Genomic DNA, 25,026 nt, shown 5'->3' on the forward strand with positions numbered 1-25,026 from the left:
ACTCTGCACTGCACTGAGTCCCCGGTGTGGCCTTTCTCCATCATGGCCTTGGAAATTTTTTCAAATATTTTTTCATTTCATCTTTTGGAACATAGTTCTGTTAGCACAGAATCCTCTCCCCATATAGCGATCAGATCCAGTACCTCCCGTGCGGTCCATGCTGGAGCTCTTTTTCGATTCTCAGGAGACTGCATTGCTACCTGTGCTGATGAGCTCTGCGTGGTCACCTGTGCTGATCAGAGCTCCACGCTGGCCAAACAGGAAATGAAATTCAAAAGTTCGCGGGGCTTTTCCAGTCTACCTGGCTAGTGAATCCGAGTTGAGATTGCTGTCCAGAGCGGTCACAATGGTGCACTGTGGGATACAGCCCGGAGGCCAATACCGTCGATTTGCGGCCGCACTAACCCTAATCCGATATGGTAATACTGATTTTAGTGCTACTCCTCTTGTTGAGGAGGAGTACAGAAACCGATTTATAGAGCCCTTTATATCGATATAAAGGGCCTCGTTGTGTGGACGGGTACAGCGTTAAATCGGTTTAACGCTGCTAAAATTGGTTTAAACGCGTAGTGTAGACCAGGCCTCTGTCTGTCATACATAATAATCTAGTCTCCTGTGGGCTGTAATATTTTGGTCTCATTTTGGTTGTTGGGTGTAGTGTGCAGGTGCTGGGTGGTAGTGGTGGCCTGTGATATACAGGAGGTCAGACTTGATGATCTGGCGTGATCCCTTTGGCCTTAACTCTATGCTTCTAAATTGCCTCACATGGGGTACCTTGAACCTGAGGTACTCAGCATCACTAGTCATTGCTGAAACTCATCGTTTCAAAAGTAGAAGCCTAAAGATAGGCCTTGGCTACACTGGCGCTTTACAGCGCTGCAACTTTCTCGCTCAGGCAGCGCTTTGAAGTTTCAAGTGTAGCCATTCCCTTAGTCGTCTGCATCCATATCTGCACTTGATTTTCAGCAGTCCTTAGCCCTAGCACCTTCCACTGAGTACACTGGGAATTTTGGGTGCTCAGCACACCTGCAAATCAAGCAGAGACCTAAACGTGTATGTAGAAAAATGACTTTAGGCTTCTGTTGTAGGAAATCTTGGCCTTTGTGTTCTTTGATTTCTTGCAAATATGTGGTGCACAATAGTCTCTCAGTTAGGACCAAGATCCATGTTCCATAGGGTACGCTAAAGCTGAATTATGCAGCAGGGGGCCCTGAATTATGTAGCTCTGTTCCCCAAGCCCTCTCCCTCTAAATTGAAGAGCTCTATAGAGAACAGGAGTCCTTCAGGCACAACCTTTAGTTCATTCATCTGCCCATGTAGGGAAGTTAGCTCAAACTGTTTCTATTTGTTGGGATTTTATCTTCAGATAAAAGTAAACTCCAAGGAGGGCAGGGAGAGAAGAATTTTGGACTCCTGTTGTGGAACTCTACCGGGTTATACAAACCAGGACATTTTCAATTTCCTGTTGAAAAAAAGTAAGATTGCCAGGCGGTGTCCTTTCTAAAACTCCAGCTGGAAAACTACAGTTTCTCTTTTAGAAACCAAACTAAACCAATTTTTGTAAAAAAATCAGGTGTGGTGAAAGGGAAAGCGGAAGAAAGCAGTTGGCCTATTTTGTTTATGCAACCTGTGAAAACTAGGGTGGTTATATTGTTTAACAGATTAGGGACTGGGGAAAGCCTGGCCAGCCCTGCTCCTGCTTTGCTCTGCTTGTTTCTCTTTAGTCTCTTACAGCTCCTTGATCCTTTTCCACTTCCTCCAGAGATGGGGAAAGGCAGCTGGTGCATCCCATATTCAGGGACTGTTAGGAACTGAGTCAGCCCTTGACTCAGCCTACTTGAAATGTTTGTAGCTTCAAGTTGTGCTACTCATAGACTTTAGGGTCAGAAGGGACCAATATGATCATCTAGTCTGACCTCTTGCACAAAACAGGCCACAGAACCCTACCCATCCACATCTATAACAAACCCCTAACCTATGTCCGAGTTATTGAAGTTTTCAAATTGTGGTTTGAAGACCTCAAGCTGCAGAGAATCCACCAGCAAGTGACCCATGCCCCACACTGCAGAGGAAGGCGAAAAACCTCCAGGGCCTCTGCCAATCTGCCCCAGAGGAAAATTCCTTCCCGACCCCAAATATGGCGATCAGCTAAACCCTGAGCATGTGGGCAAGACTCACCAGCCAGCACTCAAGAAAGAATTCTCTGCAGTAACTCAGATCTCATCCCATCCATCATCCCATCCCAGACCACTGGGCATACTTATCTGCTGATAATCAAAGATCAATTGCCAAAATTAAGCTATCCCATCATACCATCCCTTCCATAAACTTATCAAGCTTAGTCTTAAAGCCAGATATGTCTTTTGCCCCCACTACTCCCCTTGGGAGACTGTTCCAGAACTTCACTCCTCTAATGGTTAGAAACCTTGGTCTAATTTCAAGTCTAAACTTCCTAGTGTCCAGTTTATACCCATTTATTCTTGTGTCTACATTGGTACTAAGCTTAAATAATTCCTCTCCCTCCCTAATATTAATCCCTCTGATATATTTATAAAGAGCAAGCATATCACCCCTCAGCCTTCTTTTGGCTAAGCTAAACAAGCCAAGCTCTTTGAGTCTCCTTTCATAAGGCAGGTTTTCCATTCCTCGGATCATCCTAGTAGCCCGTCTCTGAACCTGTTCCAGTTTGAATTCATCCTTCTTAAACATGGGAGACCAGAACTGCACACAGTATTCCAGATGAGGTCTCACCAGTGCCTTATATAACAGTACTAACACCTCCTTATCCTCGCTGGAAATACTTCGCCTGATGCATCCTAAAACCGCATTAGCTTTTTTAACGGCCATATCACATTGGCGGCTCATAGTCATCCTGTGATCAACCAATACTCCAAGGTCCTTCTCCTCCTCTGTTGCTTCCAACTGATGTGTCCTACTTTAATGGCCTGATGAGACACTGCAGGGGTTCAGGACCCACCTTGGCCATGCCTCCTCCCACTCCCAATCTGCCCATTCCCTCTGATGGCCTTTGCCTACTCCTGCTCCTCCTGTAATATCTCTCTGCTTGTGTGGGGGCTGCTATAGAGATGGCACAGAAATACAGCTAGGTTGGTGCAATGGAGCCCTAGGCGAGGCATTTGCCCTTCCCCACTCTAGTGAATACCTCTAGAGTAAAAGAGTCCCTAGATGGTATAGGACTAACAGCCAAAGTCAGCATTGTTCTTTCTCCTTTCCACGGGTCTTTCTGTCTCTCTTGGTCTGGTTTCCCTTTCCTCCTTGTTCCTTTTTCCCCACCCTTGGGTCCCTTCTCCTGAGCCCTTCTTGAATCTTTCTTCTTGTCACTGAATGCTCTGTATCATACACATGCCCCTTGGATTCTTCTCCAACTTTCCGCTGGATTCTTCCCCATCCTGTTCCATTCCCACGTGATTTTCTCTCCATTGGTAGCTGTACTGGGGAAAGGGAAAATCCCAAAAGGCTACCACCTCTGAATAACTGGGTATACAATGGGAACTTTAATAGGCCTTCTAGTTTCTATTGTACAGTTATGACACATTGCTATCATCTCATTCATTTCAAAAATACCCATCATCGTCAGAAAGGAGAAAGCCCATACTGGCAAGTTTTCAGGAAGGCACAGTGAGCAATCCTCATACTAGCAAGAAAGTTTCCAACAGTCTTGCCCTTAGTCCAGATAACACTGGTGCTGGAATTTCAAGCCTTATCATTTCTCAATACAAGCAAGCATATCTTAATCAAACTACCCTGCAATGATCTCAGAACTCATTTTATTACACTGCAGTTCCTCATGCTTCAAAAAGAAAAGACAACTGGTGTGGCTGCAATTTAAATAAATGGATCAGCTTTGAAACAAAATATATCATAAATCTCTGCTAATCTCTCTTTGCCTAGTAAATGAGATATGAGAGTATTGTGTTTTTTCCCTGAGGAAATCAGGAATATTTCATCAAAGGGTTTTGGACTGAGATGCTTTTGCATGTCTGACATGTTACCAACCGTTAAACTCCAAACTCAAGACATGTGGCTGGTGAGACAGAGGCAGCTGGGAGACTAAGGGAGTGAGCCAGTTGGTGTGTATCACTGGGCACTATTGCTTTATTGCTACTGATTAACTTTAGAAAGGACTCTGGTCTGGTTGCTGTGATTGCTGTGTTTTGAAATCTCAGCTTGGTTGCTGGCTGGCTGGGCTAGGTTAACCTTCAGTTAGGTGAATAAGTGCCTGCTTTCTAGCAAGGCTCTTTGAAGGGCTTGCGCAGGGCTCTTTGAAGTGGGAGCCACGCAGTTTGATTGGATAAACCAGAGATTAGAGGCATCTGAGCAACAGGGGTTAAGTTACTCATTCCAGCTGTGTGTGGGGCCCAGGCTTTAAAAAGCACACAGGCGCCCAGTGGCTGTTAAAATACATGTATGATGACAGGCAGGCAGCTAGGAGAGTAAGGAAGTTCACCAGCAGAGGAAGACAGGGAGGTAGGATTGGGTGTGTTTCTTTTCCTTACCTTAACCTGCAGGTATTCTACAAGAAAGAACCACAATGGGAGGGAAACGGTGTGTAGCCAACACCACTGCTAGCTTTTTTTTTACTTCCACCTGTGGGGCCCTCAAGCAGAGAGGCATCCTGACCCTAGAGGCTTCCACTCAGGTCCTTTGCTGAGTATGTGGCCTGCGTATCTCCACTGATGAAAGCCAGGCGGGGGAGCCACGTGGTGTGGGAGGCGTTTGTTGATGGGTCCTTCAGAAAGCAGGTAAGACAGCTGTAGGTGGAGGTGGCTTGTCTGCAAAGCATTTGGAAGCATGAGGACTTCATCGACAGGATGCACGTGGAAATGTCTGGGACGGAGGATGCTAGCCAATTACAGATGACTACAGCAGCAGCAGAGGAGGAAGGAGAAAACTGAATGCTCTATTGGGAGGAGATTAACTGCTCACCCTCTTGGGCAGTAGACAATTCTCCTACACCTACCCATGTAGGTTTGATCATTGACCTGCTAAACCCAGGGTTGTGAGTTCGATCCTTGAAGGGGCCATTTAGGGATTTGGGGCAAAAATCTATCTGGGGATTGATCCTGCTTTGAGCAGGGGGTTGGACTAGATGACCTTTTGAGGTCCCTTCCAACCCTGATATTCTATGATTCTATGTTCCACATCCATTGAGGTGAAAACTGGAGATGAGGAGCAGATCCTAATGGCAGAAGAGGAGGAGTCACCTATCCCAAAGGCTGGTAGGCTCATGGCCACCCAGTCCAAGAGTATTTGTGGTCAGGGACTCCCTCTGAGGGGAAAAGAGGCATCCATCTCCTGGAACATCATATCAGGTCAGCAGATATGCTGCCTGCCTGGAGCCCATGTCTGAGACATTATGGAAAAGTTGCTGACGCTCATCTGTCCCTCTGACCACTACCCCATGCTGCTCATAGACATGGGCATTAATGACACTGCCAGGTGTGGCCCTGAGCCAATCAACAGTGAAAATGGGGCTCTGGGAGCAAGGGTGAAAGAGTCGGGGGTGAAGGCTGTGTTCTTGTCCATTGTCCCAGTTGAGTTTAAGGGCCCAGGCAGGGACCTGGACATCCTGGAGATGAATGCAAGGCTGCACAGATGGTGTCAATGGGAAGGCTTCAGTTTCCTCAACCATGGAATGCTGTTCCAGGAAGAAGAGTTGAAGACAACCTGACCAAGAAGGGGAAGAGTATCTTCTCACACTGACTCGCCAACCGACTGAGAAGGGATTTAAACTACTTTCAAAGGGGCCAGGTGACAAAAGCCCACAGGTGAGCATAAAAAAGGTGACCTTAGTAGAAGGCTAGATGTTGGGAGGAACATGGAAATAAGGCTACAATAAGGCTATAGAAAGAACAAGAGGGAAATCAGTAGGGAATCTGCTCAATTTAGATGTCTATACACAAATGCAAGGAGTATGGGGAATAAACAGGAAGAATCAGAAATCTTAGTACACAGTCTAAATTATGACACAATTAGCATCACAGAAACCTGGTGAGATAAGTCTCATGACTGCAATATTGGTATAGAGGGGCATAGCTTTTTCAGGAAGTACAAGCAGGGTAAAAAGGGAGAACACATCAAGAATATATATACACTTGTACTGAGGTCCAGAAGGCAGCGAGAGGAACATCTGTTGAAAGTATCTGGGTAAAGATAAAAGGAGTAAAAAAAAAATAGGGATGATGTCATGGTAGAGGTCTACTATAGATCACCAAATCAGTAAGAGGAGGTGGATGAGGCATTTCTAGAAAAAACAGAAATATCGAAAACATAAGATATGGTAGTAAATGGGGGACCATAGTGGTGCCTTCTCCCAGCCCCTCCACAAACTCAGTCAGAGACCACTCCAAAGTACATGCACCAGTGCTCTTTTATTGTTCGTGCCTATCTCCACCACCTACTACTTACACATCTTACACAGACCAACACCCTGGGAGACTGCTAGTGTCGCCTGCCAGCAGGGATCTAGAGCTCCTTGCTCCTCCCTTTCCTGTCTTCTCCCCCCCACCCCGTTTCCTCCCACCAGCTTTACATAGCAGGCTGCTACCTCAGGTTCATTGCCTCAGGTGATTAGAGTGTAACATCCCCAGTCAGTCCTAACTAATCCCCCTTTTAAGTGGAGCTGGGCTAACAGGGGCCTGGCTTGGATCTCCTAGCCAGCATCCTGTTACACTCCTCCTCCCTTAAGAGCCGCAAGGCCCAGCCGCCCTCGGCCTGCCTGCCCTTCAGCCTTTTCACTGTTGACCTGGGGTGGGGCTTTCCGGGGGAAGGCCTCCACCGGTGGCCGGGTGGACCCCAGCCCCCTCCAGTGGTGGTTGCTCCATCCCCCACCTGCAGAAGGTACACTGCAGTGGTAGTGGCTGTCCCCATAACTCTGCCTCTGCACACACGTCATCACACTATGCTCATGACAGCAGGGCCACTCGTCCAGTACTTCAGGTACGGGGTCGGAACCTATCCCCTCTTCTGGTGGGAGCTTCCCTCCTCAGTTTCCCCCACACTCCCCTGTGGGTTTGGAGTCTCATCCGTGGGTACCACATCCACAGGGCCCTCAGTGGGGGCTGGCCCTTCCTCTGAGGGGCCCAGGTCCACCAGCTCCCCCAGGTAGATATCCTGCAGGTCCACCCACTTTATGCTCTGTTGTCTAGGAGTTTTGTTGGTCCACCACCACCGGATACGGTAGCCCCTCCAAGACCCCCACCCGCTTCCACCTGAAGTGGCTCCTCACTTCTAGGGGTACCTGGGCCACCTGGCAAAACTTTTTATCCCTATGTATGCAGCCAAGGGCCATTCTTGCCCCCTTGACGAGCCAATGAGGTTTTACCAATGCTTGCCACACAAGCGTACAGCCAGATGCAGTATACAGCAGGCCAGCTAGGGGTTTTCTCCCTACCCTACCCGGGGATGGTGGTCAGGTTACGTCTTCCTGTCCACTCCTCTACCTGGGTCCACCCACAGAATTCGGCCCACCCGCACTCCATCTCCGGGCAGTCGTACTATATGTCCTGGCTTTCCACATTGTCAGCAGCTTAGCACAGCCACTCGTTCGGGTTCCCCTCGGCGCTCGCCCTTCCTCCCCTGGGCCGCCCCGGAAACCGGGTCAGAGTGTCTCCTCCCAGGTTCCTCTCCTTCCGGGGCCGGTCCTCCCTCCAGGTCCCTCAGCCTCAATGTATTCTTCGGTCAATCAGACCGCTGCCTCCAGAGTACTCGGCTGATGTCGCCTCACCCAGACCTGGCTGGGGAGGCTCTGTAACAATTTTTCCAGGACTAAACTGTCCATTATCTCCACCGTGACATGCGTCTCAGGCCTTAACCACCGAGTCGCCCAATTCACTAGCTTCTGGGTAAAGGCTTGAGGCCACACGCCTGCGGACCAGCACGCGGCCCGGAATTTCTACCAATAGCACTTGCCCAACAGGCCCATTCGGTCCAAAATGGCAGCTTGTATGGTCTCATAATCCCGGGCGTGCTCTTCACTCAGAGCTATGTAGACCACTTGAGCCTCTCCCACCAAATATGGCATGAGCCAGAGAGCCCAGGTTGCCTCTCCCCCCCAGCACCTGTAGCTACCCGCTCAAATGTCCCCAGGAACACATCCAGGTCATCTACTGAGCTCATTTTACACAGTCCCTAGCCTAGGGGTCGGGTGCCTTCACCCGTCGCAAGACTCACCACCCGCCGTAGGAGCTGTGCTTGTGTGTTGGTCTGCTCCCTGATAAAGTCCTGCAGGCTCCACTGCTGTTCCACCTGCCAGGTCAGGAAGGTCTGCTTCTCTGTCTAGTGGGACAGCTGGATGTTCCGCAGAGCCTACTACATCTCCTCCTGCTGCTTCACCAGGCATTTGAGGGTTTCCTCTTTGTCCAGGGTCGCCAACCACGGTCGTTGGCTCCAAATCTTGGACAAGCCCCCATGTGTAGCAGTGCCTTCTCCCAGCCCCTCCACAAACTCAGTCAGAGACCACGCCAAAGTACATGCACCGGTGCTCTTTTATTGTTCATGCCTATTCCCACCGCCTACTATTTACATATCTTACAGACCAACACCCTGGGAGACTGCTAGTGTCTCCTGAAAGCAGGGATCTAGAGCTCCTTGCTTCTCCCTTTCCTATCTCCCCCCCTACACACACACACCCGCCTCCTCCCGGCCAGCTTTATATAGCAGGCTGGCCACTCAGGCCCACAGGTGCATCCCCTCAGGTGATTAGGGGGTGGCCTCCTCAGCCAGTCCTAACTAATCCCCCTTTTAAGCAGAGCTGGGCTAATAGGGGCCTGGCTTGGATCTCCTAGGCAGCACCCTGTTACAGGGACTTTAACTACCCAGATATGTGTTGGAAAAGTAATGTGGCAAAACACAATTTTTCCAATCAGTTCTTAGAATGTATTGGGGACAAATTTTTGAAGTGGAAGAAGGAACCAGGTGGACAGTCATTTTAGACCTGATTCCGATCAACGGGGAAGAATTTGGTAACAAATCTGAAGGTGGAAGGCAATTTAGGTGAAAGTGATCATGAAATGCTAGATTTCATGATTCTAAGGAAAGGAAGCAGTGAGAGCAGCATAATAAGGATAATGAACTTCAAAAAAGCAGATTTTATCAAACAAAGGTCACTGTGGAGGACAGGCAGGACAGAGGTATGAACCATCCACACACTCAGGTTCTTCAGCGCCTCGAGGGGGATCTAGAGGCCCCCCACTGTGAGACCCTTCTCCACTGCCTCCTAGACAGGCCACTGACGCAAGGAAGAAGAGGACCTTTCCATACATCTTGGAGGCCATCATAATGGCTGGGGGCCCCACCACCTGTGACAACACCTACACCTATGTCTCAACATGGGGCGAGGCAGACACCAGGAGGCAATGCACCCTGTGGTCAGGGTGGGGAAGAAACACCAGCTACAAGGGATGGCACTAGAGGAGGTGCTGGGGGCACATGGCAAGGTGGTGAGCAGAGGGGCTGCAGCCACCTGGGTGTACACGTTGGGGGCTGAGAGATGGTCATCTGCAAAGCTGGTTTAGGGAATGCCAGGGGAAGGGGGAGCCGTGGCCAATGGCGGGGCCATGGTAGGAGGAGTGGTCCCTGCTGCAGGAGGCTTTGTCTTCTGGGTGAGGCTCTTGCCCTTCTTTTTCCCCTGGCCTTTCTGCCAGCCAAGGGGGCTCCCTTGAGAGTGCTGGAGGCAGAAGCCGTGGCAGTGGTGGAAGCCCTCTCCATTCCCGCTGCTGCCAGTGCTCTGGTAGGGGCCATGGCGATGGATCCAGCAGTGGCAGTTGTAGTGGTAGCCACGAGGGCAGATGGGGGAGCAAGCTAATGGTGGTAAGATGTCAACTAGGGGGCTCTCTCCCCCAGTTTCCACTACCATCCAGGAAAAGGGACAGGAGCAATCTTGGGGGGTGGGAGGGTGCGGTCAGGGGAGGAGGAGCTGTTAACCACTCCTTCCCGCTAGGCTGCAGGCAGGGAAGGAGGGCGCCTATAGGAAGGGACCACGGGGCACCAAACAAGGTACGGAAGGGGATGAGTGTGATAACCAGTGCAAGGTAGGATACCAACTCCTCCGGTTGAACTGGGGGGGACAATAACAACAGTGTGGGGTGCAGTGACTGGGGGGAGCAATGAAAAAGGGGGAGTTCACAAGCGCTAGGGGAGAATGGGCATACAGGTCGAGCAGGACAGAGCCGGGTAGGGGTCAAGCAACCAGGGGCAGCCCTAGACTAGCTGCCAGCAACTGGCGCCCCTAGGCAAACCATGCAATCGGCACCCCCACCCCCAAAGGCAGATCTAGGCTGAGGATTTCAGTAAACTGGGAGACATTTTGCCCCTTTTTTCCTTTTAATGTTTTTTAAGCTTTTTTCTTTTTTAAACAGAGGCTTAATTATTTGGTTTGTCCATCCGTCCGACCAATGTTTCTACCCCCATTCAAACCCCTGTTCCCTGCCCAACCACCCCTCCCCATATCCACACCCACACTCCCTGACCACCAACCCGAACTCCACTGCCCTCTATTCAACCCCCACCCCGGCTCCCTGGCCCCTTACCGCGCTGCCTGGAGCACTAGTGGCTAGCGGCACTACAGCCGCACTGCCACTACACAGCACAGAGCACCAAGTCAGGCTGGGCTCTGCAGCTGCGCTGCCCCAGGAGCTCACAGCCCTGCTGCCCAGACCATTTGCATCGCGAGCTGGGGCTGTGGGGGAGGGGCCAGGGGCTAGCCTCCCAGGCCAGGAGCTCAGGGGCCAGGCAGCACGGTCCTGCGGGCCATAGTTTTCCCACTTCTGTTTTAGATCCAGTTTTCCAGGTATTTCATGCTCTATTGACATTGTGGCAAGTCCAACAAGTCTCTATTGCACCATTGTTGAACGCAGATATGTTTTTATCAATTTTAACTTTGAGAAGCTACGTTCCCCAGTAGCTACAGAAACTGGCAAAGTTAAAAGACTGTGTAGAGCTATAAAAATGTTTGGAAAACTGTCTGAGAGTTTATTTTCATAAACAAACTTCAGTACTTCTTCAGGAGTGGAATGTTTCTTAAGTCTTGAAAAAGCCTGAAGCTCATTACACAAATCTATAGCATCAATGTCTTTTGAATTTTCATGAGTCATTGCCAACTTCTGTTTTATACAAAATTCTCTTTATCTGTTTTGATGTTTTCTTTTGCAAGCTCTGGATACTGACTCTAGCTGCTGCATCTGTTGAAATTTTTTGTCAACTGAGTGAATAGTAGTATCAAGGACTGTGAAGAAGAAAATCACTTTGAACCTTTGTTTTGGGTTCTGAATGGGTGTGTCTCATCCTTCATATGAAAACTGCTGTTTCTTTTGCTGAATGTGAACTGGCTCTGGCTCAAATTCTGTCGGAAAGTCTATTTCTTCAGCAAGCCCGAGAGAATCTACCAGTGTTCTTTCAAACCCTTCATCACTTCTGAATTCATCCAGAATATTTTTAGTTTGCTGCAGTTTTTGAGTAGCAGAATGTATGTTCAAGTTCTTTTCCTGAAGCTGATTACTAGTGAGGTTAATCTTGAAAAGGATATTATATTACAAAATGAGTGAAGTCACAAATTTGAACATGGAAAGACCATTTGCAAGAGCTTCTGCATCTGAACGTGCCATATTGGCAGACGATCCAGTAAAGGTAATATCATCAGAAATTTCAATTAAGACATCATAAATGTTTCCAAGTTCATAGTGAAGAGGCTTCAAAGCATCAGTGTGACTCTCTCAGCTTGTCTGACTAAGTGGTTTCACAGTTAGAGAATTCACATGGCGAGTCAGAATCTCACAACGGCGTGTTGAGCCTGAGAAAAACACAAAACACATTGGACCAGGTCAAAGAAACTGCTTGCCTCCAAACAGCATCTAGAAGCATCACTGACAATCTAATTCAGAGAATGCGCACTGCAAAGAACGAAAAAGGCCCTAGGATTGATTTCCATCATTCTCCTTTGTGCACCATTGTCTTTACCCTTCATATTACTCCCATTATCATAGCCTTGGCCACGTAAGTTTTCAACAGATAATGACATTGTTTCAAGCTCCTGTAGAATAGTTTCAGTCATAAGTGCTCCAGTCTTCTCCTTCAGTGGCACGAAACCCAAAAAATGTTCCTGTATGAGCACTTTAACATTATCTTCATCTGCAGACTTTTTAATATTCACAAAATGAATGATCATCGTCATTTGTTCAACATGACTCATATCTAGTGTACAGTCCAGTATTATTGAGAAGTATTTTGCAAAATGGGCAGCTTCTATAATTTTCTTTTTGATGGCATTTGCTAGGATTTGAATCAGTTCATTCTGCATATTTTTTCCTAAGTAATGAACCTGTGTTTCATGATCAGTTATTTTACATAGATGCTCCTTCATGACAGGATCGAACAAAGCTAAGTATTCAACAAATTTTAAAAAGTTTCCATTACCTGGAGTGTATAATTTTTCATTTCTAACGTGTCTGCGGAACGCTAAATTTTGCCCACCAAGAACTCTCATTAAAGCAGTCAGACACTCTAATATCTGTGGCCAATATTCTTCTTTTTCCTTGATATCACATACATTTTCTTCATCTATAGTTTTTCCTTTTTTCAATCGTAATTCAAGTTCTTTCCAATTTTGAAAACATTCCAAATGTTCTGTACTTCTTTCATATGAAGAGAGAATTGAAGATATGTTTTTCCAGTCCTTCAAACCATTTTCAGTAAGTGATGTACCAATTGCTTGATTTCTAAACAAAACTTGCAGCAAAAGCAAAACACGGAGTCCTTCGACACTGAATATTGTAACCAGCTTTGATGAATTTCTTCCCCATTAATGAGTTTCCTCTTGTAATGCTGAGCACAGAATTTTCTTATATTTCCATCCTTAAGGAAGGAAAATTCATGAACTTGTTCGGGTCCATGTTCCACAAGAATTTGCTGCACACTGTCATCACATCTGAGCCATGAAGCTGGGTCCCCATATTGTAACTTGTTTGTAACTCCCTCATCCTTTCTTCCTTCTACTTCATTTACTTCAATTTCTGCATGTCTCTCCAGTTCCATATCAGTCTGATGCTGTGAGCTGCCTTCATCTAGAAGTAAGTTTCCATCATCTTGAGTTTCCAAACTGCTTTTTTGTGGATGTGATCTACCCTCATCTCGAAATAATATACCTTCATCTTGATGTTCCAAACTGCTTCCATGCAGACGTGAGCTAACCTCCTCTCCAAGTAAAATTCCTTCATCTGGATGCTGTGAACTGCTTCCATCTTTATTTGGATTAAAGAGAAGATATTTCAGGAAGGATCCCTGTTATTTTGCTTGGTCCTTTTCCTTTTCAGCCTTTCATTTACAATACTCAGCTCCTGAGGGTTTTCTTTTTCCTCTTTCTACCATGGGGCATTTGAATATTGTTATGTACTGTGCTCCCGACTGCAAGCATTATAACGTTAAGGATAGCTAACACACCCACCACCTGGTTGGCGATTTAAACCACACTGCAGTCATCCCAATATGCCTTTTCACTGCTTAAAGCTTCAATGATTATAACATACACTCACTTACCTATTAAAACAATTAGTTACAGCATTTACACGGAAACAAAATGACCTTTTTCAACGTTATAACTCAACACTGGTTGTTTGAAAAGTAATCCCCTTCCCCATGGTTACCCGCCTGGAGTGTGACATCCAGGGGCGGCTCTAGGTATTTTGCCGCCCCAAGCACGGCAGGCAGGCTGCCTTCGGCGGCTTGCCTGCGGGAGGTCCCCTGTCCTGCGGATTCGGCGGCAGCCTGCGGGAGGTCGGCCGAAGCTGCAGGACCAGCGGACCCTCCACAGGCATGCCGCCGAAGGCAACCTGCCTGCCGCCCTCACGGTGACCAGCAGAGCGCCCCCTGTGGCTTGCCGCCCCAAGCACGCGGTTGGCGTGCTGGTGCCTGGAGCCGCCCCTGGTGACATCACCATTTTCGTAGTCTATTAAGTCTTAATGCTGTTACTTTTCTTTTATGGACCTTATTTATTACATGTGAATCAGTTATAACAAAGAAATGTTCATAATTATACAGCCCGATAATAACATTAAGGTTTAATAACGCTTAAAGATACTCACATTTTGGATTTATAATGCTGAAATATGTTATTCTTTATTCTTTGCAACCATGAAACACAATTTTCCACAGCATTCGCTTCTTAACCATCTACCTGCGATGTGTTAAAATGACCGTTTGACACGTATCAACTTGCGATATCTCCACTCTACATGAATTTGCGGCTATGTGACCTTGATGTATATTCGAGTTAGGTGTCACTAGCATTGCAGCTTTTGCCATTGGCAGATGTGTTTCATTGTGGCTGAGTTATTGCTTATCAAAATTGTGGAGTGGGCTATCTTGACCCTATGTCGCAAACAGAATTTTTTTTGCAAAAATAATTATTTATTTTTGCAGAAAATAAAAGATTTGACATAGTCATAAATTCTCAGAAATGAATTAATAATTCATATTCCCTCTGTATGCACACGGGAATTTAAATAATGACATCTTTGTTATTTTATTTATATTTTTTTAATTTGATGTTTTCCTCGAATTTGGTGCCTCATTTAACTTGGCACCCTAGGTGACCGCCTAGTTCTCTTATATGGACAGGCCGCTTCTGCAAGTGACCAAGGATAAAGGGGAATGGAATGGGCCCCTGCATGCAACCAAGGATAAGGGGAAATGAACTTAACCTCCATGAATGTATCTAGTTCTCTTTTAAACACCATTATAGTCCTTGCCTAGTCCATGTTACCATGTGTATCATCTTACTACTGATAATAGCATCAGAGAGGTATATATATGACTACTGTCATCTGTGGAATGACAATCCAGTTCTGTGAAAATATCTGCTCAATGTACAATGGCAGACAAAACAAGCTAACAGTGTTAGGAACCATTAGGAAAGGGATATATAATAAAGCAGAAAATATAATAATGCCACTATATAAATCCATTATATGCTCACACCTTGAATACTCTGCATTTTTGCTTGCTCCATTTCAAAAAGGATATATTAGACTTGGAAAAGGTACAGAGAAAGGCAACAAAAAGGATGAGAGGTATGGAACAGCTTCCATATGAGGAGAAATTAAACAAGACTGGGTTGGTTCATCTTAGAAAAGAGACAACCAAGGGGCAAGAGATGATAGCAGTCTATCAAATCGTGAATAGGGTGCAGAAAGTGAATAAGAAAGTGTTGTTTACCTCATTCATGTAATATACGAACTAAAGGTCACTCACTGAAATTAACAGGCAGTGGGTTTAAAACAAACACAAGGAAGTACTTCTTCATGTAATGCACAGTCAACCTGCCAAACTCATTGCTGTGGATATCCTGAAGGCCAAAAGTATAATGAGGTTTAAAACAGAATTAGGTAAGTTCCTGGAGACTATTAGCCAAACTCATCTGGGACACACCATGTTGACTGTATCCTTAAACATTCAGCTGCCAGATACTGGGACTGGATGATGGACCATTTGCTAAATGCCCCTTTCTGTTCATTCCCTCTAAAGCAGTGGTCCCCAACCTTTTTGTGACCAGTAGCACATTCATGTTTTCAGAAGACCGTGGCGGGCGCCAACAATTTTTCAAGGCTTATTTTGTATTTGTACATTAAATAATACAAAAAAAATTAATATTACATAATATATGAATCCAGAGAGAAGCCGCGAGGCCAGAGAACACTGGTGCCCGCAGCACTCTGTCCCCAGATTCTCTTCTCTGCTGGGCACTAGGTGCGCCCCCGCACCTGCCGGGAACAGAGAACACCATGTCCACAGCCTGAGTTCTCTGTCCCCTGCAGGGCACTAGGCAGGCACATATAAATGCCACAGCAGGCACCATGGTGCTCACAGGCACCACTGCTCTAAAGCATCTGGCAGCTGCTGTGGGAAGAGGGGATACTGGCTAGATGGACCTTAGGTTGGAACCAGTGTGGCCATTCTTATGTATAGTAGTCAGGGTGCTGGAAAGAGGGCCCTATGTACCAAGTCACAGATTATCAGCATGGGACTGCACCTCTGCCAGTCACCGAATCTAACCCCCTGCTGGAAGCACGGCCAATCCCAGACAGATTTTTGCCCCAGATCCCTAAGTGGCCCCCTCAAGGATTGAACTCACAACGCTGGGTTCAGCAGGCCAATGCTCAAACCACTGAGCTGTCCCTTCTGACAGGCCATAATCCTCTGTAAGGCCCCACACGAGACGCACAGCCACTAAGCGACACGCGCAGCTATCGCCAGCGGGATGACCCCCAGCCCGCCACCGCGGCGTGCGCTGCGCTAACATCCGCCACCCACGCGGGCTTCGCCTATTCCCGCTGCCCGCGCATGCGTACAGGCGCACCGTCCGTTGGCCGCAGGCAGTGGCCCCGCCCCCTGGGGGCCGCGCGGGGAGGGCGCCGAGGCCACACACGCGAGGGGCCCCGCCTTTCCTGCCGGAGGGAGCTGTTCGTGGTCAGACGGGAAGATGGCGAACCTGGAGGAGCAGCTCTCGGATGAGGAGAAGGTAACGCGGGCCGGGGCCGGGGCAGGGGCAGGGGCAGCCCCTGGCGGGGCTCGGGACCGGGCCGGGCTCTCGCCGCCTCAGGTGGGGGCGTTTGTATTTTTAGCTTCCTCCCTCTCCGGCGCTGTCAGTGAGAGGGCGCCGGGCAGCGGGGCCGGCCAGGGCCTCTCCCGCCGCGCCTTGTACGGTCCGAGGGCTGAAAATAGGCCCCAGACTTGGGGGCAGGATCCGGTGTCCGATGGATGAGGCCGCCCGCCCGGCCCAGAGAGCTCGGCCTCAGGCGCTGCCAGTTTCCTCTTCCCTTCACTCCCCTTCTTCCGGGGCTCGACCGATCCTCGCCCTGGGGCGGCGGCTGCCGCCTAATATTGATCGAGGGCGTGGGGAGAGCGAGCCTGGTGGCGGGGTCTCGGAGACGGGCCCTTCCCCTCGCCCCGCTCCGTCGGCCTGCCTGGGAGCTCCCTGTCTCCAGAGCCCTCGCAGGCTGGGGTGTAAGGGCTGAGTTCAGTGTCTCCCCCATTGAAGGGAGGGAGACTAAGGGGGTGGTTTCTGCGCGGTGTCTGTAGTGGCTCCCCTCACTTCCGGGGGTAAAATAAAGGGAGATTTCTCGTAGATTGGAGGGGACTTTTTGGGTGGTGTGTCTCGCCCACCCCCATAGCTGGGGGGTGGGTGCGTGTGTGGAGAATTCAGATCCTGCGCTGAGAGATGAATTATAAGGATAGAGCTTAAATACCCTCCCAGGAGACAGAGTTGTGGCTCAGTGAGATGTTTATAATCTTTTCCTGGCTGTGTGAAAAATGTCTTTGCTTACTTGGTCTCTGTGGCTTGAAAATAGCTTCCTAAAATGGTGCTTCAGGGAAGGGACAGCTTGTAAAACCCAAGTGTTAGTGCTGCTCTTCTTCCTTTTGTCTGTCCTTCCTCTGTTGGAGGGAGGCTCATTGCAGTTGCCTATGAAAAGGAGGCTTCAGGGGCAAGGTGTGGAGATGTGTTAACATGATGGTGGTGTACAGCTCTCATGTCTTTATGTAACTGTCACTCGTCTCTAATAAATGCAAGTTTTCAGGGCTGCTGAAGCTGTGGAGGCAACTCAAGTGTGGGAGATTTTAAGGAATTGAGAGAGATATTACATTTCCTTGACATTAAAGGGAAGATTTTTAAAATGCCTTAATGTTAATTGTCATGTGGGAGTCTTCCTCCATATCTAAGGCCTACTAGGACTGAATTTCAGAAGCAGGTGGCTAAATGAAAAGTCACTATGAGTCGTGAGAAGTATAGTAGTTTAGCACAGAGCATAGGGTGGTTCATAGTTCCTCAGGATGGAGACTTTAAGGCTGTAGTTTATTCTTTTAATTAATTGAGTACTGCTCCTGTTTGTGATGTCAGCAGAATAGGTAAGATTAGCTACCGTGAAAGCTAAAAGATACAAATTTGTAGTTGGATATTCTGGTCCATATTTTGTCTGGAGAAAGTTGCTTTAAAACAATAAGGAAATAAAAACATTAAACAAAGATGTTTTGGCATCCTCTGGGTAGAAATGTTGCCAATTTTGGTTGGAGGTATTCCTGGAAGTTTCATCACATGACGTAGTCTCTAATTAAAGATTAATCTGTAATTTCTGGACACTCCAGGGCACTCTTGTAGGGTTAACAAACTTATATTCACAAAGCATACCTAGGGATAAACTTGGAAACAACATCTACTTATCTGGCTGAAAAGTACTTAAGGCAATGTAGTGACAAGTAGTGATATCTTCACTCTGTTACATTAATAAATTCTGCTCCTCAGATCAATTGACTCACTCCAGCTAATGGAGTCTAGGCTCTTTTCCTTCCTACCACTCATCTAATGAAGTTCTGAGGTCTCTTCCTGCAATTCTGATTTCTCTTCCAAAAGTACACACATGAATTCTGGACTCTCTTCTTCCTTCTCAGTAGTAAATTATAGGCTCATGAAATAAATGACGTGCTCCCCATTGCTACAAGTAAGGCTCAGATTTTCTCACGGATATTTCAAGTAAAAGTCAAACAGGTCACGGGCAATAAAGAAAAATTCACGAAGCCATGACCTGTCCGTCACTTTTACTAAAAATATCTGTGACAAAATGGGGATCAGCGGGTTGCCGCACCACCTGCAGCGGGCCAGCTCTACAGTGGCTGAGGGCTGCGTGGCCCCCTTCGCCTGCAGCAGTTGGGGGCTCTGGGGTACTCCTGCTGCCTGCAGCTCCAGGGGTTCCCCAGTGGCTGGGAGCTCCAGCGTGCTCCTGCGGCTCCGGGGTGCCCCCACCACGGCAATCCCCCTCTGCCGGAGGTGGCTGGGAGCTGCTAGGTTCCCCTGCTGTTCAGGGGGCGGGGGGCACTGCCCACAGCAGCAACCCCTGTCACCCATGGCAGCCAAGAGCTGCGGGGGTACACCACAGCTCCTTCCTCCCATGGATGGCAGAGGACCCTGCAGCTCCCAACTGCCGCAGACAGAAGTCTTTGAGGTCAATGAAAGTCATGGATTCTGTGACTTTTAACAATCTCCATGACTAAATCGTAGCCTTAGCTATAAGTTAATACTAGGCCTCAGTGTAGGGCTCATCTGGGACTACAGAGTTTCAGCACATGAAGATGCCCTGTGCCTCCCACTAACTCTTCTTCAGATGGGTTAATCCTTTTCCTTGTCCTAGCCTTGGCTCAAGTCGCTTTGCCCCTGGTCTTTAAAGAGAAGTGGTGTACCTTCAGTGCTTTCTGTGCCCTCCTAAAATGTGCTGGCAGCTTAGAGGCTCTCTGATTCCTATCTGTCTCTCCTCTCTTGTTAATGGAGTGGTATATGAGTGTCTCTTTTTTTTTTTTCTTACAAAGCTGGAGGCAGTGACTTCATGGTACTCAGCTCAACCCTATCACCTGTGCAAAATTCTGATTGTCCTGGCTGAGTGTGTTTTCCATGCCCTGGAGTTTGTCTGGTTGGGCAGTACAAAAAAAGGGCAATATTGCAAGTCATTTACAAAAGTATGCTAGTGTGAGTACAAAGTGTTGAGATGCTTGAAAGTTTTCAGTTTGTGTAAAGGTGACGCATTTAACAGGGAAAATCAAACTGTTTGATAAGGTACCTTGGGTATAATCAGATATTCTGTCTGACCTGCATTTGTCCTTTCCAAAGCAGCAGTGTCCCGTACACACTATAACACACTTCCATGAGTATTATTTTGAAAGATTAAGCTTCCCAGATGACACTTATTTTTTTTACACTTCTAGAGCATCTGTTACTGTAGCACTTATTTACACACCTTATTAAGAATGTAAAAACAGCCATACTGGGTCAGACCAATGGTCCATCTAGCCCAGTATCCTGTCTTCTGACTGGCCAATGCCAGGTCCTTCAGGGGGCATGAAGAGAAGAGGCAGTCATCAAGTGATCCATCCCCTATTGTCCATTCCCAGCTTCTGGCAAACAGGCTAGGGATGCTCAGAGCATGGTGTTGCATCCCTGTCCATCCTGGCTAATAGCCGTTGATGACTTTTATCCTCTATGAACTTATCTAGTTCTTTTTTGAACCCTGTTATAGTTTTGGTCTTCACAACACCCCGGCAAAGAATTCCACAGGTTGTCTGTGTGTTGTATGAAGAAGTACTTCCTTTTTTTTTTGTTTTGTTTTAAACCTGTTGCCTATTAATTTTACTGTGTCATGAGAAGGAGTAAATAACATTTACTCATTCAATTTCTTCATACTAGTTAAGGTTTTATAGACCTCTTAGTTGTCTCTTTTCCAAGCTGAAACATCCAAGTCTTTTTAATCTCTCCTCATACATAAGCTCTTCCATACCCGTAATCATTTTTGTTGCTGTTTTCTGTACCTTTTCCAATTCCAGTATATCTTTTTTGAGATGAGTTGACCAGATCTTCTACACGCAGTACTCAAGATGTGGGCATACCATGGATTTATATAGAGATATTATGATACTTTCTGTCCTGTTAGCTAGCTCTTTCCTAATGGTTCCTAACATTGTTTTAGCTTTTTTGATTGCTGCACATTGAGTGGATGTTTTCAGAGAACTATCCATAATGACTCCAAGATCTCTTTCTTGAATGGTAACAACTAATTTAGACCCCATCATTTTGTATATATAATTGAGATTCTTTTCCAGTATGCATTACTTTGCATTTATCCGCACTGAATTTCATCTACCATTTTGTTGTCCAGTCATCCAATTTTATGAGATCTCTTTGTAACTCTTCACATTCTGCTTTGGGTTTAACCATCTTAAATAATTATGTATCATCTGCAAATTTTGCCACCTCACTGTTTACCCCTTTTCCAGATCATTTATGAATATGTTGAACAGAACTGGTCCTAGTATAAACCTCAGGCGGGCACCTCTAGTTACCTTTCTCCAGTGTGAAAATTGACTATTTATTCCTACCCTTTGATTTCTATCTTTTAACCAGATGCTGATCCATGAGAGGACCTTCCATCTTATCCTATGACAACTTACTTTGCTTAAGCGCCTTTCGTGAGGGACCTTGTCAAAGGCTTTCTAAAAGTCTAAGTACACTATATCCACTGGATCAACCTTGTCCACATGTTTGTTGACCCCCTCAAAGAATTGTAATAGGTTGGCAAAACATGATTCTCCTTTACAAAAGCCATGTTGACTCTTCCCCAACATATTCTGGATGACTTTGTATTAAATATCTATGGAAGTATTTTAGTTGTGCTGTCCTTTACAGTAAGGCGTGTGCCACTCATGAAGCTAATTATCCCTAAATTTAAATGACTGCTGAATGATTTTATGCTTTTGAGTAGATTGAGTGGAAGACAAATATTCATATTTTACAGCAAAGGTGTACCAGATGGTTTTTTCCTGATTTAAACGGAGCATATTTTAAGCCAGCAATTCACTCAAGTAGAACTTCTATTACTTGTGATCACTAGACAAGACTTAGGAGTAAGTTTTCTAAATGTACACCTCTACCCCGATATAACGCGGTCCTCTGGAGAGAAAAAATCTCACCGGGTTATAGGTGAGACCGCGTTTTATCAAACTTGCTTTGCCCTTCCCCTTCCCCTCCCCCCCGTTCCTTGTTCCCTGACTGCCCCCTCCAGAGACCTCTGTCCCTAAACACCCCCAAGACTCCACCCCCTACCCAAACCCCCTGACTACTGCTCCTTCCCTCCCCCACCTGCCCCCTGACAGGCACTCACCAGCAGCAGCGGGAAGCAGAGCAGCCCGGCCCCAGTCTGCTCCGCTCCGCTCCACTCCATTACCTCCCAGCCGCAGTGCTTCGCTTCCCGCCACTGGTGAGTGTGGGGAGGTTGGGGAAAGGATGCCTCCTCCCCCCTGCACTCACCTGTGGAGGGAAGCAGAGCAGCCCAGCCCCAGCCAGCTCCACTCCGCCAGCTCCCAGCTGTGGCGCTTCACTTCTCACCGTAGGTAAGTGCAGGACCTTTCCCCAGCTGCCCCACAGCGACACGGCTGGGGCTGGGACAAGGAAAGCAGAGTGGGCTGGGGTTGCGTCACTCCGCTTCCTGCCACAGGTGAATGTGGGGGGATCCCTTCCCCCAAGCCACCTCCCCCAAGTGACATGGCTGTGGTGAGGGAAGCAGAATGGGCTGCTCCCGGCCCCCCACTAATCCCCCAGGCCACTCTGGGACTGTGGGGCCTCCAAAAGTGCCCTCCCACAGCTCCTGCTCCCCAGACCCTGGATGAGGGGAGAGCCCCTGACCGCCCCTGAGACCCTCTGCCCCTTATCAAAACCCTCAGCCCCGGCCTCTCCCAGCACCCTTAACATGCTGCTCAGAGCAGTGTGTCACAGCTTTACCGCATTGTATGCAAACCCACGTTCTATTGGGTCGTGTTATATCAGAGTAGAGGTGTATGTGGACACGTTTAGTCAAATTCATCTCTAATTGGCACTTACTATGGATGTGAGAAAACACGTTTTCTTTTTCTAAGCTAAAATGTGGCCGGCTAACCAGCTTCAGACTTATTAGCCTGCATTTTGAGGGATTCTTTCTATAGTATTTAACATAAATCATTTGAGTTAACACAAATGAAAATACACACCCTTTTCCTGTCGAGATAGGGCTGCAGTGTTACTCCTAGAGTATAGGAGTGCTTCTGGAGAGGGAGAGGAGAAACATGTTAATTTTCCCCTGCCCCAGCAGTAGGTCACACTTGTGCTGCTTCTCTATTTTGCTTTCCTCATGATGCAATAGAGTGAAACTGACTAGGGTCATGTAATAATCATGCTGCTGGTGATCTGCCTGAAATAGGGGGACTAGTAGGACAGACGCTACTTGCAGAAGTATAGGCATAATCCTGGTAAAGAGGGCAGAAATGCAGAGAAGTAAAAAGGGAATAATACCAGGCTCTATATTGGGTTTTATGATATCCAAGTGCCTCTTTGCCTGGCATATAAATGAGAGCTGTGTGGTCTAGTGACAGTACCAATTCAGAAAGAATCATGCTTGATTTCTTGTTCTATGTACTAGTAGTGGCTGGAAGTGCTGCCAGGGTAACACTGAGGTCATGAGGAAAGGATATTGCCACTTCAGGATGACTAATACTACCTTTTTAGGAAGCTCTGAAACAATTCAGATTGAGACTTCAAGTGGCTGGCAGAATGTGTAGGACTAGAAGGTGGCAGACAGGTAGGACTTCTGGTTTCTTCTGGATTGCTGCTGTCCAGATCCTGCTCCTCATTCCATTGCCTGCTGCCATGGGGAAGTGAGAGTGGAACAGGGCAATGTAAGCAGCCAGAGCCAGTGAGTGGACAGTCAGCAGCCTATCCCTGCCCTGCTTATGTCCTGGAGGCACCTTCTCTGCCCTGTAACTGTTGCCCAGATCCTTCTCTCTACACTGCCAGGAGTGCCACCAACTTTTTCAGCACCCTAGGCAGCGGAAGGTCCCGCCCCCGACATGCCGCCCCCGACAGAAGCGGTGGAAGGTCCCGTCCCCAACAGAAGCGGTGGAAGGTCCTGCCCCCGAAATACCACCAATGACCGGGGTGACCAAAGATCCGGTCGCCACCCCCCAAATGTTAGTGTCCTAGGCGACCACCTAGGTCGCCTAATGGGTTGCACCGGCCCTGTACACTGCTTCCTGCTACCCAGGGGAAGTGAGAGTGTGGAAGGGGACTGTCTCTGGGACATGCATGACCCACCTAGACCTTTTCCCTAACTGTCTATTTGAGGAACACTCTTCTAAATAAATTAACTGAAGCCTATTGGGAAAGAATAGCATCTATGGAAAGTCAGCCCTCCGAAAGATAATCTACATACTTTTGATCTGTTTAGCACTTACATGAGAGTGGTAAAAACATTCAGAAAATAACCCTACATTTTATGAAAGCCACATCTTAGAAGCTGCACTTGCTGTTGAGGGAATACTGGCTTCAGGCAGAAGTTATCAATAGGTAAACTTTCATTTAACCTGAGTAATTATCAGAGTAATTATAAGAAATGCATAATTTTTGTGAAAGAAATCCCTTTTAAAATGTGTATATGATCATAAGACACACAATTAGGACATTAGCATTGACTAAAAATATCTCTTGGAATATAGGGTACTTAACCTCTTGTGATTATAACTCCTGGCTCAAGCATTTAGGATCTGTTTTAAGTACTAAATTTAGTCCTGGTACTGATAGGGAAATTCAGGTATTTCCCTAATCCTAATATTTTTTTTCCTGAAATGGCTTTTGAGTCATAGGCATCCTACTGCAGTTACAGCGGGGGACAGTTTTAATTTTTGTTACTTTAATGAAAGATGTGTCCTTTGAATCTGGTCTATCCAGCTTGTCTTCCAAACTTAATCTAGCAAGTTTATATGCTCTGCACTGGTCAATTGGGATGAGACATAGAGACAGCAGATAAGCAGGAATGGAGTGAGCTGGAGTTGTTAAACAAGATTTGAAAAACATATTAGCCAGAATGAAACTCTTGTGCTGCTGTGTTACCTGCAGTTTAAAGGATTAAAACAGATTTTGTATGTTCATAGTTATAGGTAGCTGTAACACTGTCAATTTTATAGTTAATTAACAAATACAATTTATGAAATATCTTGTTATAAAGCAAGATGTACCTAAATTCTGCTTCATAATCCTTGGATTTTGTGAGTATTCTGGAAATCTTGTAGCAGTGTCAGATAAAGCAAAAATTGAGGTTTCCAATGAGTTAGATATTAATCTGGTGTCTAAATTTACTGGTATGGAATTTTCTGGATGCAGGGACAGGTCCCTCACTTCTTCTCCATAAACTCTGTGTTTATGAGAAAGTAAGCAAAAACTATAAAATTGACAGCTACCTATAACTATGAACATACAAAATCTGTTTTAATCCTTTAAACTGCAGGTGACACAGCAGCACAAGTAGCTTGGCAGTGTGTACGCCTCGGGAGTTACAACGCAGAAAGCTGCTTTACTGCACAGAAACTTGCCAGTGTAGACAAGGCCTTAGACATTAATGCAACTGTTTATGTCAAAGGTATGAATAAAGTATGATCTCTGCAACCTGAAGA

General features: G+C 46.9%; 1 protein-coding gene across 2 annotated transcripts in view; it reads left to right on the plus strand.

Annotated features, from left to right (window-relative positions):
* The first annotated feature begins 16,409 nt into the window (after positions 1 to 16,409).
* CAPZA2 (capping actin protein of muscle Z-line subunit alpha 2) overlaps positions 16,410 to 25,026 on the plus strand; it is a 41,915-nt gene continuing 33,298 nt past the window's right edge. The window contains exon 1 of one of the 2 annotated variants that reach the window (XM_030549071.1): positions 16,410 to 16,531. In XM_030549071.1, coding sequence (XP_030404931.1) covers positions 16,493 to 16,531 — 39 coding nt within the window. In that variant the 5' untranslated portion in view covers positions 16,410 to 16,492. The remainder of the gene's footprint in view (positions 16,532 to 25,026) is intronic. The other variant, XM_030549070.1, reaches the window with a different exon arrangement.

Source organism: Gopherus evgoodei, chromosome 1, assembly GCF_007399415.2.
Source record: "Gopherus evgoodei ecotype Sinaloan lineage chromosome 1, rGopEvg1_v1.p, whole genome shotgun sequence".
Lineage (NCBI taxonomy): Eukaryota > Metazoa > Chordata > Testudines > Testudinidae > Gopherus > Gopherus evgoodei.